The 20,603-nt window shown below is 37.4% G+C and overlaps 1 protein-coding gene across 1 annotated transcript in view; it reads right to left on the reverse strand.

Annotated features, from left to right (window-relative positions):
* Nucleotides 1-10,388: 10,388 nt before the first annotated feature.
* The window catches only part of LOC133650790 (autism susceptibility gene 2 protein homolog), a 451,545-nt gene continuing 441,330 nt past the window's right edge, over nucleotides 10,389-20,603 (reverse strand). Inside the window, exon 5 of the mRNA XM_062048439.1 lies at nucleotides 10,389-10,658. Coding sequence (XP_061904423.1) covers nucleotides 10,656-10,658 — 3 coding nt within the window. The 3' untranslated portion in view covers nucleotides 10,389-10,655. The remainder of the gene's footprint in view (nucleotides 10,659-20,603) is intronic.

Genomic DNA, 20,603 nt, shown 5'->3' on the forward strand with positions numbered 1-20,603 from the left:
GAATGAATGGCGCTTGATTGTGTCATACTTGCCAACCCTCTCATTTTTTCCGGGAGACTCCCGAATATCAGGGCGTGATGGCACTGCTTTTGGCGCCCTCTACAGCCTGCCCAAACAGCACACCTGCTCGACCACATGTAGAATGCAGTTTCAGCTTGCTCACGTAAGTGACAGCAAGGCGTACTAGGTCAGCAGCCACACATCTTACACTGACGGTAGCCTTATAAAACAACTTTAACACTGTTACGTTACAAATATGCGCCGCACTTTGAACCCACACCAAAAAAGAATGACAAACACATTTCTGGAGAACATCTGCACTGTAACACAACATAAACACAACACAACCAATACCCAGAACCCCATGCAGCCCTAACTCTTCCGCTCAACCAACGCACGGAGGGGTGGGGGGGGATTTGGTGGTAGCGGGGGCGTATAATCTAGACCGGAAGAGTTAGGGCTGCATGGGATTCTGGGTATTGGTTGTGTTGTGTTTATGTTGTGTTACGGTGGGATGTTCTCCAGAAATGTGTTTTTCATTCTTTTTTGGTGTGGGTTCACAGTGTGGCGCATATTTGTAACGTAACAGTGTTAAAGTTGTTTGATACGGCTACCGTCAGTGTAAACTGTGTGGCTGATGAGTAAGTATGCTTTGCTGTCTCCTATGTGTGCAAGTAATAGCTACATACAACATGTGGCCGGGCTGGCACGCTGTTTGTAAATGCTATAGAGAACAATTACTACAGGGCAATTAGGGCACTCCCTTAATTTAGTAATTAGAGTGAAAATAGGATTATATTTTCCTTGGGAGTTATCTAGGAGAGGCACTGATATCCATAAATCACCTGGGAAAATCGGGGGGGGTCGGCAAGTATGCAGCTGAGCCGCATCAGAGTGGTCAAAGAGCCGCATGCGGCTCTGGAGCCGCGGGTTGCCGACCCCTGTCCTAGGCAGATACGGCATCCCAGCGTCCAAAATCCGGCCCGCGGGTAGTCCCGACTAAAAAAAAAAATGGCATATATACATTTTTTTTAATCCGTCCTTTTTCGCCCATCCGTCAATCCATTTTCTACCGCTTGTTATTGGGTCTCCTAGCCGCTCAAGCAAATCATAGTCTAAAAATGCATTTTCCCCAGCGGTAACGGGACGTCATCACGCTTGCGCCACAAAGGCGGCAAGTGCGTGATCTTTCAGTCAATTAGTGCACGAGGGGAAAAAATGGCAAAATCGTTGGGGAAACATAAATTAGACCTCGAGTGTAGAGTTTTTAAACATCAGTGGACATATGACTTTTGTTTAGTTTAAGGAAAACACAGTTTAGATTGTATTTATATGTATGTATTTATATGTATGTATGTATATATATATATATATATACAGTATATATATATACATATATATATATATATATATATATATATATATATATATATATATATATATATATATATATACAGTATATATATACAGTATATATATATATACAGTATATATATATATATACAGTATATATATATATATATATACACAGTATATATATATACAGTATATATATATACAGTATATATATATACAGTATATATATATATATATATATATATATATATATATATATATATATATACATATATATATATATATATATATATATATATATATATATATATATATATATATACATACATATATATTGCGGTCCCTGGTCAAATTTTTTTAACCCACTACGGCCCCCGGGTCAAAAAGTTTGGGGACCCCTGCTTAAGACGATCAGTCACGCAGTAGAACACGGGAATAGAGCAGCAGAGAGAGAATTTAACATAAACGAATCAATGGTGTTCAATTCGGACACTGAAGAAGAAGAATTTGTGGATGAGGAACAACTTTATAAAGTGAGCTTTACATGTTTATTTTGTGTGTTGTGTTGTGTGACATTAACATTTGAGCAACGTTGAGTTATTGATATATTGTTATTGCTCTGCACTATTTCGAGTGTTACTATATTGTGATTGCACTAACGTTTGATTTACCGTCACAGTATCACCGTTTTTTACGTGTTTATTGAATCAGGGAAAAGTTCCCCTCCACTATGTGATATAAATGTTGCACTACATGTTATACCTTGCTGTTGTTAAAAGATAAACAAAACACCACGTCACTGACTTTACCTCGGGGGAAATAATAAAACCGCTGTTTATTCATTTTGGGAGTGAACAGAGTTGTCAGAACGCTGGTTTGTAATCTATTAATAAAGTTTGACTGACCTATCTATCTGACTGTTCTGTTGAAATTCCCTTTAGCGCAGCTCCATCTAATGGATGCATAGGTGCGCCTTATAATCCGGTGCGCCTTATAGTGCGGAAAATACGGTAGCCTTTCTAGTATCCACAGTTGAACACGCTCCAGGTAATACTGTAAAGGTGACTGTATGGCTGTTATTTCATGTTTAGAGGGCTCTTATTATGTTAAAACCGTATTTAGAAGGTTTTTGTTATGATCCGTTGCCCGGATCATATAGTTTGTTTACGGTTTGCCTCTGATTAGTGTTCTGGACGCTTACCTGTTCCTGGGCAGTAATCAGAGAGCTATTTAGTCATGCGTTTTCGCCTCACTCGTGCTGGAGCTTTTGTTTGCTTAATGCAGGGGTGTCCAAACTTTTTCCACTGAGGGCCGCACACGGAAAAATTAAAGCTTGCAGGGGCCATTTTGATATTTTTAATTTTCAAACCATAACAAAATATATGGATTTTGTTTGTTGTTTACCTTCAGGGCTCCCGGGGACCATAAAGGGTCTAAGTCATTAAAATGTTAAAAACAAGTCAAATTATTATTTTTTTTATTTATATAACGCTTACAGTAAATCTGTACAGTATATCAACTTCAGGTTGATATAAAGTTTAAAAAAAAAAAAAGGTTTTATGCCTTTTCTGTCAAAGACAACTTAGTTTTTTATAATAAAACTGAAATATGCAGTATTTCCCCCACTGCCCAAAACATTCAGAAAGCAATGTTGGATGTGAAGTAAATAGAGCCTTAAAATTGTCAATAATGCAGGACACCATTGATTTTAATTCATTATTATTTTTGAGTAATCACAGTGAAAAGATAAATAAAATCCCATTAAATATATTTGGAATCCAAAAGGTGCCCCACTCAGAAAGTGATATATTTGTATTCGGGTTTTTTTACTTTCAACACTTAAGTTACGAGCTCAACTTCAGATATATCTGTCGATTTTACGTTTGAACTATTATTTTGTTTGTTTTGTGCTCTTTTGTCAAATAAAATGTTGATGTTTTTGTATGGCAACCACACAATATATGCAATATTTCCCACATAAAACATTTTAAAGTGAAATATTTGAAATAATTGGAGCCTTGAATAGGTCAATAATTCATTATAACATTGATTTTTTTTTTTTTTGAGCAATGGCAAAAAAAGAAAAAAGAAAGATAGACAAAAGAAGAAAAAAAAAGCCTGCATGGTAGCTTTGTGTCTACATTGCAACTTTTTCTAGTTAGATTTCACCTCATTCCACTTTTTTAAATGTTTTTTTAATTTTTGCAATAGCATTTCCAGAATGTGTGGCCGCAAATGGCCCCCGGGCCGCACTTTGGACACCCCTGGCTTAATGCAACTGTCACCTTGGTTCCCTATGGTTTTTTTGCGCCAAGTCCCGTCTTAGTGTTCCTTGTTAGCTATTCCGTTAGCTCCCCGTGCTATAGGCATTCCCCATGCAATCGGCACGCTCTCCTTGTTTTTGCTTGTTTTGTTCGTTTTTGTATTTTTTTGAATGATTTACTGGAATAAATCATTTCCTACCTGCGCGCTGTCTCCGGAGTTCCTGCTGCATACCGTGGAAGAACAATCCGCGCATCACCATGCCTCCTCGTCGTTACAGAAAAGCACCAGCACGAGTGAGGCGAAAAGGCAGGACTTAATAGCTCTCTGATTAGTGCCCAGGAACAGGTGAGCGTCCCGAACACTAATCAGAGGCAGGTGACACTAATAAATAACCATGGGATGTTGAAGCAGATCAGAACAAGTGAGATGAAACGTAAACAAACTATAATCCGGGCAACGGATCATATCAGGTTTTTTTTTAATGCTGCAAGTATAAAAATACTACATTTACTAATAATAATCCTACCGCGCGAAAATTCGTTAACAAATTAGCTGCGATAAACGAGGGGCAACTGTAGTGAAATATTACAATGACATGTACATTATCTTTCAAATTTGCACCCTTGAATCCCAGGAAATGTGATACAATTGCCTGTGCGTGTTAAGAGCACGAAATGAAACCAAAATCTGTAAGTCGATAACTTCACGTTCTGTGTAAAAGCATAAAATAATTGTACGTTTCTTACACCACAAACCGAAAAGCTCAGTTTTAATCGTCCACACACAAACACCAAGTCTCATCCAATTATGCAAATTAGGCAATGATGGACACATGTTGAAACAGCTTTGCTTTTCGCTTCTATTTTTTTTTAATCTAGCAAACGGGAGAGCGAGACAACACACAATCCCTGCCGTCTCATTTTCTGTCAGGAAGGCCCACCAGGACCACTGAAACCTGCTTGATTTCCCAGGTCCAATTATATCTCTGTGCTCAATCCTTCCAGAATAGCAACATCACACCAAGGGATGCTGTCTGTCTAAGCGCAGCATGCTTAATGGAGTCCCAGAAGTTGACTTCATTTCATTGCTGCTAACTAATGGGCTGTGATATTTTCCAAACTGACTGCAGTTCTGCCCCCTTGGAAGCTAATCTAGTCTGCGCTGTGTCGGGCCCAGCCTCGGCGCCCTGCCTAATAACGCCGCCGCCATTGTCTGAATGCGACCTGCCAACACCCTGTCTTCCTCTCCCTGCGCTCATTAGTGCTTTCTCGCCGGCCGCTGATTGTCAGAGCGCCCCAGTGACACCAGCTCTACCCCGACAACCTGCTGCAATGAATTTAAGAGGACTTTAATAGAACTGAGCTGCAGAGATGAGCACGCTTGTGGGACAGGAAGATAGAAGAAGACATGTTTACGATTAGACTCCTGCGACTTTCAGAGTAAAGTTGTCACGATGCCAGATGCTGTGAATTTCCATGATTTTATTCGATAACTCAATGGTAAAAATTTTTTTAAAAATAACCCATGTACTTTTAAATTCACTACTTAAAGGCCTACTGAAACCCACTACTACCGACCACGCAGTCTGATAGTTTATATATCAATGATGAAATCTTAACATTACAACACATGCCAATACGGCCGGGTTAACTTATAAAGTGCAATTTTAAATTTCCCGCTAAACTTCCGGTTGAAAACGTCTATGTATGATGACGTATGCGAGTGACGTCAATGGTTGAAACGGAAGTATTCGGACACCATTGTATCCAATACAAAAAGCTCTGTTTTCATCGCAAAATTCCACAGTATTCTAGACATCTGTGTTGGTGAATCTTTTGCAATTTGTTTAGTGAACAATGAAGACTGCAAAGAAGAAAGCTGTAGGTGGGATCGGTGTATTAGCGGCTGGATGCAGCAACACAACCAGGAGGACTTTGAGATGGATAGCGGACGCGCTATCCGACGCTAGCTGCCGACCGCATCAATAATCGGGTGAAGTCCTTCGTTGCGCCGTCGATCGCTGGAACGTAGGTGAGCACGGGTGTTCATGAGCAGATGAGGGCTGGCTGGCGTAGGTGGATAGCTAATGTTTTTAGCATAGCTCTGTGAGGTCCCGTAGCTAAGTTAGCTTCAATGGCGTTGTTAGCAACAGCATTGTTAAGCTTCGCCAGGCTGGAAAGCATTAACCGTGTAGTTACAGGTCCATGGTTTAATAGTATTGTTGATCTTCTGTCTATCCTTCCAGTCAGGGGCTTATTTCTTTTGTTTCTATCTGCAGTTAAGCCTGATGCTATCACGTAAGCTCCGTAGCTAAAGTGCTTCGCCGATGTATTGTCGTGGAGATAAAAGTCACTGTGAATGTCCATTTCGCCTTCTCGACTCTCATTTTCAAGATACTCCGAGGTGGTTGAAAATACAAATCCGTGATACACAATAGAAAAAGGAGAGAGTGTGGAATCCAATGAACCCTTGTACCTAAGTTACGGTCAGAGCGAAAAAAGATACGTCCTGCACTGCACTCTAGTCCTTCACTCTCACGTACCTCATCCACGAATCTTTCATCCTCGCTCAAATTAATGGGGTAATCGTCGCTTTCTCTGTCCGAATCGCTCTCGCTGCTGGTGTAAACAATGGGGAACTGTGAGGAGCCCTTCAACCTGTGACGTCATGCTACTTCTGGTACAGGCAAGGCTTTTTTATCAGCGACCAAAACTTTATCGTCGATGTTCTCGATGAAGTATCATCCCTGCAGGACGAGGAATAGCTAAACATGCTTCACTACACACCGTAGCTCACAGGCTTCACAATGTAAACAAATGCCATGGGTGGATCTACACCTGACATCCACTGTAATGATACCAAGTACAGGAGCGTTTCTAGTCGATGCTGCTACAATTACGTCAATATTTTTTAAGCATCACAAAACCTTTTTTTTAATTTTTTTTATTATATTGTGTTTATAAACTTAGGACACATGAGGACTTTGAATATGACCAAAGTATGATCCTGTAACTACTTGGTATCAAATTGATACCCAAATTTGTGGTATCGTCCAAAACTAATGTAAAGTATCAAACAAGAGGAGAATAAGTGAGTATTACATTTTAACAGAAGTGTAGATAGAACATGTTAAAAGAGAAAGTAAGAAGATATTAACAGTAAATGAACAAGTAGGTTAATAATTCATTTTCTACCACTTGTCCTTAATAATGTTGACAAAATAATAGAATGGAAAATGACACAATATGTTACTGCATATGTCAGCAGACAAAATAGGAGCCTTTGTTTGCTTACTTACTACTAAAAGACAAGTTGTCTAGTATGTTCACTATTTTATTCAAGGACTAAATTGCTATAAGAAACATATGTTTAGTGTACCCTAAAATTTTTTGGTAAAATAAAGCCAATAATGCAATTTTTTGTGGTCCCCTTTATTTAGAAAAGTATCGACAAGTACCGAAAAGTATCTAAATACATTTTGGTACCAGTACCAAAATATTGGTATCAGGACAACACTACCTCCCGGTATATCAAAACAAACAATATTGTGCTTATAAAGATAATATGCTTATAAATAACAACAACCATAAACTATTTTGCACTCTAAAAGGAACAGCAGTGGAACTTTCAAGTATATAAAACAAACAATATTGTTAATAATATTCTTTCAACATGGTGGTAGCGTTAAAAAAAGACTAACATATATTTAAAGACAAATCTGTGGGTTTTTATTCATTATTAGTTTCAGCATTTTCGCTTTATCTCGTTATGTTACGCCTTTTTGCTCTATTTTTACATGTTTTTCCTTCTTGGTTTTTCTGTAGACTGTTGTAATGTACACTCCCTGGGCTTATGGTGGCGGATCTCCGCTCTTTCTCGTGTGGCCAATATGTTCATGACCGCTTGGATTTAATTAGCAAATAAATTAATGACTCCACTTTATCACTTTGTCCTCTCGTTTCACTTTCAATGCATACATCGATAAAGTGGCAGCACGGACCTGCTCATCTACGTCTTTACCTGGTGAGGCAGGTGTGTGTTAGGTGTGTTTTGTAGCATACTTATGACACGTACTGCCACAGTTCCAATTTGTTTATGGGTGAGGGAGAAACAAAAGCGGCAAATCCACCTTTGGGACAAGCTGACACAAATAAATAAATATATGAAACACAGGACAATTTTTTTTCTTTGGCATTGACTCAGTGCTCACATGCCAACAATCGACTGTTGGACATTATTCGGACACTTAAAAAAAAGATGGCATCAATTTAATTTGTGTGTGTTGGTATGGACTTAAAGGCCTACTGAAACCCACTACTACCGACCACGCAGTCTGATAGTTTATATATCAATGATGAAATCTTAACATTTCAACACATGCCAATACGGCCGGGTTAATTTATAAAGTGCAATTTTAAATTTCCCGGGAAATATCCGGCTGAAACGTCGCGGTATGATGACGTGGTCAGTTAAACGGAAGTTATGGTACCCCGTAGAATCCTATACAAAAAGCTCTGTTTTCATTTCATAATTCCACAGTATTCTGGACATCTTTTGCAATTTGTTTAATGAACAATGAAGGCTGCAAAGAAGAAAGTTGTAGGTGGGATCGGTGTATTAGCAGCGGACTACAGCAACACAACCGGAGGACTTTGTTGGAGAGCAGACGCGCTAGCCGGCGACCTCACCTTGACTTCCTACGTCTCCGGGCGGCCAAACGCTTCGGGTGAAGTCCTTCGTCCTTCCGTCGATCGCTGGAACGCAGGTGAGCACGGGTGTTGATGAGCAGATGAAGGCTGGCTGGCGTAGGTGGAGAGCTAATGTTTTTAGCATAGCTCTGTGAGGTCCGGTTGCTAAGTTAGCTTCAATGGCGTCGTTAGCACAGCATTGTTAACCTTCGCCAGCCTGGAAAGCATTAACCGTGTATTTACATGTCCACGGTTTAATAGTATTGTTGATTTTCTATCTATCCTTCCAGTCAGGGGTTTATTTTTTTTGTTTCTATATGCAGTTAAAGCACGATGCTATCACGTTAGCTCGTAGCTAAAGCGTTTCGCCGATGTATTGTCGTGGAGATAAAAGGCACTGAATGTCCATTTCGCGTTCTCGACTTTCATTTTCAAGAGGATATAGTATCCGAGGTGGTTTAAAATACAAATCTGTGATCCACAATAGAAAAAGGAGAGAATGTGGAATCCAATGAGCCAGCTTGTACCTAAGTTACGGTCAGAGCGAAAAAAAATATGTATTTCACTGCATTCTAGTCCGTCACTCTAACGTTCCTCGTCCACGAATCTTTCATCCTCACTCAAATTAATGGGGTAATGGTCCGAATAGCTCTAGCTGCATTGAAAACAATAGGAAAATATGAGGGAGTGAACAACTGACAACGTCACGCTACTTCCGGTAGGGGCAAGGGTTTTTTTTTATCAGAGACCAAAAGTTGCGAACTTTATCGACGTTGTTCTATACTAAATCCTTTCAGCAAAAATATGGCAATATCGCAAAATGATCAAGTATGACACATAGAATGGATCTGCTATCCCCGTTTAAATAAAACAAAATCATTTCAGTAGGCCTTTAAATGATAAATGATAAATGGGTTATACTTGTATAGCGCTTTTCTACCTTCAAGGTACTCAAAGCACTTTGACATTATTTCCACATTCACCCATTCACACACACATTCACACACTGATGGCAAGTGTGTCTTGCCCAAGGACACAACGGTCTTGACTAGGATGGTAGAAGGTGGGGATTGCACCCCAGTAACCAGCAACCCTCCGATTGCTGGCACAGCCACTCTACCAACTTCGCCACGCCGTCCCCTTGGTATCAAAGAGTCGATACTTTTAACAACCCCATTGTTTTTTTTTAATCTGCGCATCCATACATGGGGAAAAATACATAAACATTAATAACGTGCAAATGAAAATAAAATCAGAGATAATAAAGAGATACCATTGTACATTACCAACGAGATCAGCGTATATTAAACAAAATAATTAATCTTAGCTGTTTTTGATGGCTTTAATTAGGAGTGTCTCGATGCAACTTTTTATTTCCAATTCGATGCCGATATTGAAGCTTCAGGTATTAATTGGCCGATACCAATATTGATCAACTAAGTATTATCAATTGAAGGCTGAACAGAAAGCGCATACATGTAAGTCACTAAAGCATCATTGATATTCACATTAATGACACTTGTATTTTATCAGGTATTCAATCGTTTGCTACTCCACGTAAATAATGACTTGTTTTGAATGTTTGTTGAATGTTGAATTATTTTTCAATAACGATACAAAAATAATAATTTCCTTGTGTCAGGTGTAAAGCGGGCAACACAACATGATATACCATTGAATCATTTATTATAAATGCCATAACATTAAAGCAGGAAGAAAAAAACAACAAGTTTTCAACATTAAAGGAACACACAATCCAATCAAGTAATTTGAGCAAACTGTCTGTTTTTTGCACACTGGTAATTAGTTTCATGTTATCTCTACTAAATATGGAGAGGATTATGGACTATATTGCATATGCTTGTGTTAACCACAGTGCCACGCTTCAAAGTGCCTTTCACATGCTGTGCATAGAGGAGCAATTATGTTTTTGTCTCTGTAGTACCTTTCAGTCGTGTAATGTGCAGGCTAGATTCACCAAGGATAAGAGGTGATACTCTAATTATGCGCATTATTCACCTTCCTAAATGCTGCACTTGAGCACAACAAGCTAAGCTAAATGTGGTACATCGTGTTATCGCCACGCAAAGTGAAGGTCAGGATGCAGGAGAGTTCTCTCAAGGATATGCAGGAGTTTAGCTCATCATGCCACCTTTGCCAACCTAGTGGGTCTCATGGCTCACATTGATCTCATTTGGCCAGGAGATAAGGCAGTAATTGGATGGGGTCTTGGAACCTGCCTGCTTTGGCTAATTCCACTCATCCTGGCCTCGTCTCTGCATGGGGTCACGGGTTAATCTCATTCAATCCGTCGAACGACGTGACCCTGTGCTGCTCTGTGACCTCTCACTGAAACCCAAACACAACTGACGTGATACACATTCACTAGGCCTGATCCAATTGTCTAGGCCACAGGTGTCAAACTCACGGCCCGGGGGCCAAAACTGGCCCACCACATTATTTGATGTGGCCCGCGAAAGCCTGGAAATAATATATAATTTAATCAAATGCTTAATCTTTTCTTAATAAATATATTTGTTCTTTCCCTTTTGATATAAAAATCATGTACTGCATTTAATTGCATATCTTTTAAAATTAAATATTATCAAAATCAAAATATTATATTATGTATTCCAAAAATATTTTTTGTTAAAATAAAGATAAATACTGTACTTAAATATCTGCTTTACTTATGATTTCAAAACAAATTATCAATCAAATTGTAGACTGTAAAATTGACAATAGATTTTACAGGTGAATTCCGACTGATTTTTTTTACCGTAAAATCTACTTTGGTACTGTACAACTTTGGTACTTTGGTACAAAAAAAACATAAAAACAAGATTTTACGGTAAAAAAAAAAAAATTGGCAGTTCTGTTGCTTGAATTTTACCACTAAAAACAGAGTTATTGTTTTTCCATTCCATTTATAAAAAAAAAATTATATGCTGTAAAAAAAACAACACTGCTTTTACTGTAAAATTCTGGTGACTGAACTGCCAGTTTTTAAAGTAAAATTTAAATATTTTTTTTGCAGCTTATGTAAAATTAATATATATATATATATATATATATATATATATATATATATATATATATATATATATATATATATATATATATATATATATATATATATATATATATATATATATATATATATATATATATACATATATATATATATATATATATATATATATATGTTACTCGTTGTTATAAACGGCCCTCTGGGGGCAACCATAACTGCGATTTGGCCCTCAATGAAAACGAGTTTGACACCCCTGGTCTAAGCCGATCATCATCCTTCCATCGAAGCTGGAACGTATCCTTGGTCATTTTGGGCAACCCTTTAGGATTTAAATTGACAACCTTTTACACTAACATTCACATAAAATTCTAATACCAGAGTATTTTGTGCGAGTTATTCTACTTTAATCCTACATTTAATGTACTTTTAGTTTATGATTAATACGTCCCGATCTGATATCGGTCCGATATCAGCAACAAAGAAATATCAGTATGCATCTAAAATCTCTGGTACAAGCAGTTCTACTTGTGTAAAGCTGGACAGCCAGAAAACATTTACAGAAAATGTCCTCCAATAAGCACACACAGTTGGTATTTTAGTCAAGTCATTTACAAACAGTAAACATGGTAGGCAATATGAGCTACTATGAGCTAAGCACACAATAGCACACGAACTAGACATACATAATAAGTGTCCTTAATTGAACAATATTACAATCAAAAACAGCACACACTATTAACTGTATCCACTAGACGTCCATTGCACCGGTCCCCACATCTGCGGTCCCCTCCAAGGTTTCTCATTGTATCCCATTGGATTCAGTTTTGTCTTGCCCTGATGTGGGATCTGGATGTCGTTGTGGCTTGTGCAGCCCTTTGAGACACTTGTGATTTAGGGCCATATAAATCAACTTTGATTTGATTTGATTTGATCGCAATATCCCGGCGAGTTCTGACTATAAGTACTGTGGAAATATAAAGTCAAGCGAAATCATAATGAATTACTACTGCGATAAAACACAAAAAACATATTTTCCGGACTATAAGGCGCACTTAAATTTATTTATTTTTTTCTCTCAAAACTTGAGTGTGCGCCTTGTAACTCGGTGCGCCTAATGTATGGAATAATTCTGGTTTTGCTTACCAACCTTGAAGCAATTTTATTTGGTACATGGTGTAATGATAAGTGTGACCAGTAGATGGCAGTCAAACATAACAGATATGTGTAGTCTGCAAGATGACGCCAGTAAACAACACCAACATTGTATATGTTCCATTGAAAATATAGAACAGTACACACGGCGCTCAAAAATCTATCAAAATGTTTTAGTACGACTTTGGTAAGCTATGAAGCCGCAACGCTTGATGTGCTTCAACATAAGAGTATTATTATGGTGTGTGTCTAAGGTAAGACATATTATGTGGTGTTTTGTTTTGCAATTTTATGCAAAAGCAACTTTGCTTACCTTCTGGTACCTGCCATACTAGCCAACCTTGAGACCTCCGATACCGGGAGGTGGGGGGCGTGGTCGGCAGTGAAGTGTATATACTCACAAGAAACCGAATAGCTTTGTCTTTGACCTTTTTTTTTACTCAAAGAAAGCAAATTAACAATCAGAATAGTTAACAAGATTAAAAAAAATATGGATAAATAAATGAATACAAAAAATAAAAAATTAATATATGAAATACAATATTTTTTACATACATAAACACAAAATAAAACGTGTCAACAAGTTGCATAAAATAAATTAAAAATACAATATAAATAAGGCACTGCACAAAACAAGATATCAAACCAGTATGACTTTAACAACTATATTACAAAAAAAGGGGATGCTACAGAGTTCTCTATTTGTGCTTTTTAATATTGCATTAACCAGAATGACTTACAAATTACTGTACACCAGGGAGTACTGTAATTACCTAACATTACATTATTATTTTCCATAACAATTTAGCCCCCTCCACAATATTAACCCGACGTTAAAACAGAACTAGCTATTTATTGATTAGCAATTGCCGAATCATGTAACATTAGCTTAATGCTAAAAAGCAAGGTTACTATCACATTCTGTAACAGACAAATAATTTCATGTAGGCTAATGTTACCTCCCTGCTACCTCTGTCTTTTTCTCGTTTCTCCTCCTCTTCTTTTCTATTTTTTCTTCCCTGGGCACCTGACAGTTTTGGCCGTTTTGACATGTTGTGTTGATTTTTTTATGTGGTGACGTCCAAAAAGAGTCATGATACGGGAAGGGAGGGGGCGCACCGTGCCGGGGGAGGGGGGGGCGTAATGTTGTAACAAATAATATTTCTATTAAATAGGCTTTACTTTGCATTTTAATTAACGTGGGATTATTTTATGTATTTAGAAATAATAGTACCAACTTTTTTTTTTTTTTTTTTTTTCCCCTCCAACATTTGTGGCACTGGCGTGGCGCCCCCTGATGGACGGCGCCCTTAGCATTTGCCTATACGGCCTATGCCACGGGCCGGCCCTGCTCACATGTACACGTTAGGGCCAATTTAGTGTTGCCAATCAGCCTATTCCCAATCATATAAAGTGTTAAAGTTATGATTTTATACTGGAACTCAACTTAAGTCAATCGATATATAAGCATGAGTAGATGAGGTGTATAAAGCTGGATTCACAAAGACATAACACCCTGGAATTGCAACTGCAGAAGATTATTCCGGAGATTTTTATTTCCCTGAAGTCGTGGTCTTAAGTCAAATTTGGAAGATAAAATAAATCGCTAGCAGTGAAACCTCAGGCAAGATATGAGTTCATGAGCGGAGAAATAACATTTTTATTTGTCTTGGCCCCAGTGGGAGATGAGCCGCCTTTCAGTAAATAGAGACAGCTATGAGAAATGATTTTTTTTGGTCAGCGGGTTATTGTTTTAACGTGCACTTATCCATCTGTAATCTAGATGTCACGCCCCAGGAAACCACTGGTTGGCCTTTCTACTGTTTTTTTTTGATAACGTACAATTGTTTGTCTCATCTAGACTCCAATTGTCTCTGCTAGGGTCCCATTTCCACAAAGACTCCATCCCTAAATGTGGACATGTTGTGAAGCCTCCTTTGTTTGGAGGAACAAGCTGATGCTACTCTTTAAATGTATTGACTTTTTTCTTTAGTATCTGTCATGATAATGACAGAAGCACATATCAAAGTACCATATTTTCCGGACTATGAGGCGCACTGCCGATGAATGGTCTATGTTTTATCTTTTTTCATATATAAGGCGCACCAGATAATAGGGTGCCCTAAAGGGGTCATATTTTTTATTTTTTCTAAATTGAAAACACTTCCTTGTGGTCTACATAACATGTAATGGTGTTTATTAGGTCAAAATGTTGCATAGATTATGTTTTACAGATCATCTTCAAGCCGCTTTCTGACAGTTGTTTCCGGATGCGCCGTTTTGTGGGCGGTCTTATTTACGTGGTTCACCTTCAGCAGCGTCTTCTCCCCGTCATCTTTGTTGTAGCGGTGTAGCGTGCAAGGACAGGAGTGAAAGAAGACATTCAGACTTTACGGAAAACAACAACACCGGAAATATGTCCCGTGAAAAACCGTCCGACCGGAACTGTCTAATAACTACATTTCCTTGTGTGAATAATGTAAACTCACTACACCGGTATGTTTTAGCACTTTCATGGCAGATATAAGTAAGAACTTTAGACTACTTTATATTAGAAATGGCAACGGCGGAGGTTGAATGTCACATAACAAGAAGATAGAGAAAAAGAAGAAGCTTATCGACTACGGTGTCGATACGGACTACAAAGGCGGACGCGCACAATTGTTCAAGATTTATGCAGATCCCAAATAAAGATCAGCAGGTACCATACTTGCCAACCCTCCCGGTTTTACCGGGAGACTCCCGGTATTCAGCGCATCTCCCGATAACCTCCCGGCAGAAATTTTCTCCCGACAAACTCCCGGTATTCAGCCGGAGCTGGAGGCCATGCCCCCTCCAGCTCAATGCGGACCTGAGTGGGGACAGCGGCGACAGTCTGTTTTCACGTCCGCTTTCCCACAATATTAACAGCGTGCCTGCCCAATCACGTTATAACTGTAGAAAGATTGAGGGCGAGTTCTTGGTTTCTTATGTGGGTTTATTGTTAGGCAGTTTCATTAACGTCCTCCCAGCGCGGTAACAACACACAACAACAGCAGTCACGTTTAGTCTACCGTAAAGCAGTTCGTCTGCCGTAAACAGCAATGTTGTGACACTCTTAAACAGGACAATACTGCCATCTACTGGATAGCCTCCAGAACACTGCAATTCAAGTATTTCTTTTATTTATATGTATAATAAAATATAAAAAAAAAAAATAATAAAAATAAATAAATATATATATATATATATATATATATATATATATATATATATATATATATATATATATATATATATATATATATATATATATATATATATAGTTAGAATTCACTGAAAGTCAAGTATTTCATACATATATATATATATATATATATATATATATATATATATATATATATATATATATATATATATATATATATATATAAAAATATATATATATATAAATATATATATATATATATATATATATATATATATATATATATATATATATATATATATATATATATATATATATATATATATATATATATATATATATATATATATATATATATATATATATATGTATATATATATATATATGTATATGAAATACTTGAGTTGGTGAATTCTAGCTTAAATATATTCCCCTCTTAACCACGCCACCTAAAATCTTGCCTAGGGCGCCAGATTGGTTAGGGCCGGGCCTGCATGTGAGTGTCTGTCTATATGTGTTGGCCCTGCAATGAGGTGGCGACTTGTCCAGTGTGTACCCTGCCTTCCGCCCGAGTGCAACTGGCATAGGCTCCAGCCTCCCGCAACCCCGAAAAGGACAAGAAGCATAAAATGGATGGATTTGCAATTGTATTCATATGATTTAAATCAACAGCCCAATACATCGCAATATAGCCGTGTTATTCCAATACAGCCAAACAAACGGGCTGACGATTTTAGGTTGTCCTGAAAAATCTGGAGGTAATTCCGGAGGTTAGGTCTTGGGCACAGTTGGGTGTTCCAACAGGACAATGACCCCAAACACACATCAAAAGTGGTAAAGGAATGGCTAAATCAGGCTAGAATTAAGGTTTTAGAATGGCCTTCCCAAAGTCCTGACTTAAACGTGTGGACAATGCTGAAGAAACAAGTCCATGTCAGAAAACCAACACATTTAGCTGAACTGCACCAATTTTGTCAAGAGGAGTGGTCAAAAACTCAACCAGAAGCTTGCCAGAAGCTTGTGGATGGCTACCAAAAGTGCCTTATTGGAGTGAAACTTGCCAAGGGACATGTAACCAAATATTAACATTGCTGTATGAATACTTTTGACCCAGCAGATTTGGACACACTTTTAGTAGACCCATAATAAAGTCATAAAAGAACCAAACTTCATGAATTTTTTTTGTGACCAACAAGTATGTGCTCCAATTACTCTATCACAAAAAAATAAGAGTTCTAGAAATTATTGGAAACTCAAGACAGCCATTACATTATATTCTTTACAAGTGTATGCAAACTTTTGATCGCAACTGTGTATATATATATATATATATATATATATATATATATATATGTGTATATATATATATATATATATATATATATATATATATATATATATATATATATATATATATATACATATATATATATATATATATATATATATATATATATATATATATATATATATATATATATATATATATATATATATATATATATATATATATATTTATTTAAAATAAAAATAAAAAAATTAACAAATTGTTCAATTTGAAGGTTAATGAGGTGATCTAGCTCTTAAATAACAAAATGCTGTTTTGAAATCATTTGTGGGAGAGTTCGTAATCACGAAACACTGTAGATGGAACGTTCCTAAACCAAGAGCAACCTGTATATACATACACACAAATATATACAGGTAAATACAGTTATACATTAGTTTACAAGTTGTTAGGGGTACAAGCGATATTTCCATTAAACTTAAACATTAATTGGTATGCTTTAGATTTCGAGAATTTGGGTCACGAGCCCTTCCCACCCCACTGTAGTGTTAGTTCAGGGATGTCAAACTCGTTTTCATTGAGGGCCACATCGCAGTTATGGCTGTCATCAGAGGGCCGCTTGTAACAGTGAATAATGTATGACTTTGCCTCTGTATTTCATTATTAATTATATAAATTGTTTTAAGTGGACTGTCGATTTTACAGTAAAAACTTTACATTTACACAATGTTACTGTAAAATAGTGTTTTTTTTATATTTCTTACAACATTTTATAGTAAACATAAAAACAGTACAACGGTTTTGTTTTGGTGTATTTTACAGTAAAAGCTGTCAGCTTAGTTGCCAGAATTTTACTAATACATTTAATTGGTTTTTACAACATTATATTGTTAATGGAAAATTACAAGTTCCTTTTTTATTCTGGGAGCTTAGCTGCCAGTTTTTCTACCGTTAAAAACAAATGTATCGTTTTTCCATTTACAGTAATACACCGTCAAAAACAAGATTTTACATAAAAAATATGTCAGCTCAGTCAACAGAATTTTAACGCAAAAAATGGTAGTTGATTTCAATGTACAGTAATATGCTGTAAAAAACACCGTAAAATGCATTGTCATTTTTATGAATTTGATGAGTAGTTTGCTGTAAAATCATAAGTCAAACAGATATTTAAATATTTATCTTTATTTAGACAAAAATTTTTCGGAAAGTATGATAACATACTGTCATATTTGTTGCAATATTGGATACTATAAAAATTTCAAAGGCATGCAATTTCAAGCAGTACATATATTTTTTCTGTCAAAATGAAAAAAAAAATCCAGTACATTGAGTGAGAAAATAATAAGTACTTTATTGACACATCATTTCCAGGGGTTTGCGGGTAAGATAAAATGATGTTGCGGGCCAGATCTGGCCCCCGGGCCTTGAGTTTGACACCTGTGGGTTAGATGGTACTTTGTAATTTTTCCCAACACTAACCCTAACCGTTTTTTCCAAATATCTACGAGCCCTGAGAAGGTCAGAGAATTCAAAGATCCAAAAAGCTCCAGCCTTGGCATTGGACTATTTGGGCACATTTCGGACCTCTTGGGGCACCGGGATGCTGTAAGGGTAAATACATTTCGGGGGTACTTTGGGAACTTCAGGTATGTTAGTCCTTTCTTTAGTCCATGGCTTTTTTTCAGTAAAAGGAGATTGGAAATAATGTCATTGAGACCACTTCTGGTAAAAAGAAAAATGCCCCTTAAAGTATAATTGCCCCACACTGTCTGAGAAACTTGTCTTTCACTCACACTAGTTGGCGTAGCGAATGTCACAAATAATCCTGTAAGATATGACCAAAACATTAGGTGTTACCCGCTAGCATTATTTTATAGCTGTTTCGCAACACACGTTTTTATGAGGTAAGAATTGCGTCACAGAACCAATTAAACTCCAAAGGTACCACTGTTTACAAAAGTGCTTTCTCTCTGTAGCATGCATAGTTAAATCACGTTAAATGTCAACTTGCTGCATCGCAGCATCCACACGCATCTTCCCAGTGGATTGGCGTAAGAGACAGGAAGCCATGTTTAAACAGTGGCTAATCCTATAAGTGAATGCAGATTTATTCAAGCCCGTGCTGCTTGGACTGGATTTAATACACTCTCCTGGGGACAAGGAGACGATGTGGCGAGGGGCTGTTGTCTGCCTTTGTGGGTCGGATCTACCATAGGATGAAACATGTATTTAGTATTTAAAGGCTTGTATTGTATTTATGAACGAGCAGACCTTTCGGCGTAATTACCAGGCAATATTCTGTGTTTCTCAAACAAACCCAGCAAGACTAAATGTACACTAGCAGTCACACAATCCCATGGTGGTGGGCTGCAAGACCGCCGGCATATCACAAAAGGCCAGGTATTTGAGACGTCCATAAAAAAAAATATTTTTTACACTGTAGCCTAAAGTATAGATTTGAACTGACAGTGTATGAGAGGAAGATGGTTCCGGTGCCTCTCAATGTGTTTTCCTGATTGTGAGGTTCCTCTTCAGGGATCAAATATCTAATACACTCATCCCTTGTTTATTGGAGTTAATCGGTTCCAGGCCTGACGGTGGAAAAACCAATTTGCGCGGATTAGATTATTATTTATAAATTGAATATTTTTAATAACAGCAAAAATGAACTGTTTGACATTCTAAATATATGTAGGGGGGTGGGCGGGGGGGGTGTATTTTGTAGCGTCCCGGAAGAGTTAGTGCTGCAAAGGGTTCTGGGTATTTGCTCTGTTGTGTTTATGTTGTGTTACGGTGAGGATGTTCTCCCGAAATGTGTTTGTCATTCTTTTTTGGTGTGGATTCACAGTGTGGCGTATATTTCTAACAGTGTTGAAGTTGTTTATACGGTCACCCTTAGTGTAATCTGTATCGCTGTTGATCAAGTATGCGTTGCATTCACGTGTGTGTGCGTACAAAAGCCGCACATATCTTGTGACTGGGCCGGCACGTTGTTAGAATGGATGAAAAGCGGACGTGACGACAGCTCGTAGAGGACGTTAAAGACAGTGCCTTTAAGGCACGCCCCCAAGACTGTGGTCCGGGTGGACTACGAGATATAATGACTGATGAACACCTCCGTTCGATAATGAAGGTTGCCTCAGCTCAAAGCCTGAGCCCCGACATTAATGAACTAGCATCCAAGAAAAGATGCCAGGTATCTGGCTTGGGCACATCAGATTAGATCAGCGTGTTGCAAACTGAGCAGTTTAAAGTCCTGAATGGTTGGTTTATTCATTTTTATTTTATTTTCAAATGTATTAGTCTGTGGAAAAAGTTAATGTTGATATATACCTCAGAAGGCTGCAAATAGAAAAGAGGCATTACATTTTTATTTAAATTGTATTTGATATGCCGTTGATATTTTGTAATTATTATTATTGTTATTTGAAACTCGATTTTGCATGTCACTATAAAGTTATATAAGCCTTGCTTGTTCAATATTCAATGCAAAACTTGTTTGGGTCCCTATTAAAAGGTTCATTTGTTCAACATTGGCCCGCGGCTTTGTTCAGTTTTAAATTTCAGCCCACTCTGTATTTGAGTTTGACACCCCTGATCTAGAATATGGTTTAAAAAATGTGTGATGTACGA

This window comes from Entelurus aequoreus, linkage group LG05, assembly GCF_033978785.1.
Source record: "Entelurus aequoreus isolate RoL-2023_Sb linkage group LG05, RoL_Eaeq_v1.1, whole genome shotgun sequence".
In the NCBI taxonomy this organism is placed as follows: domain Eukaryota; kingdom Metazoa; phylum Chordata; class Actinopteri; order Syngnathiformes; family Syngnathidae; genus Entelurus; species Entelurus aequoreus.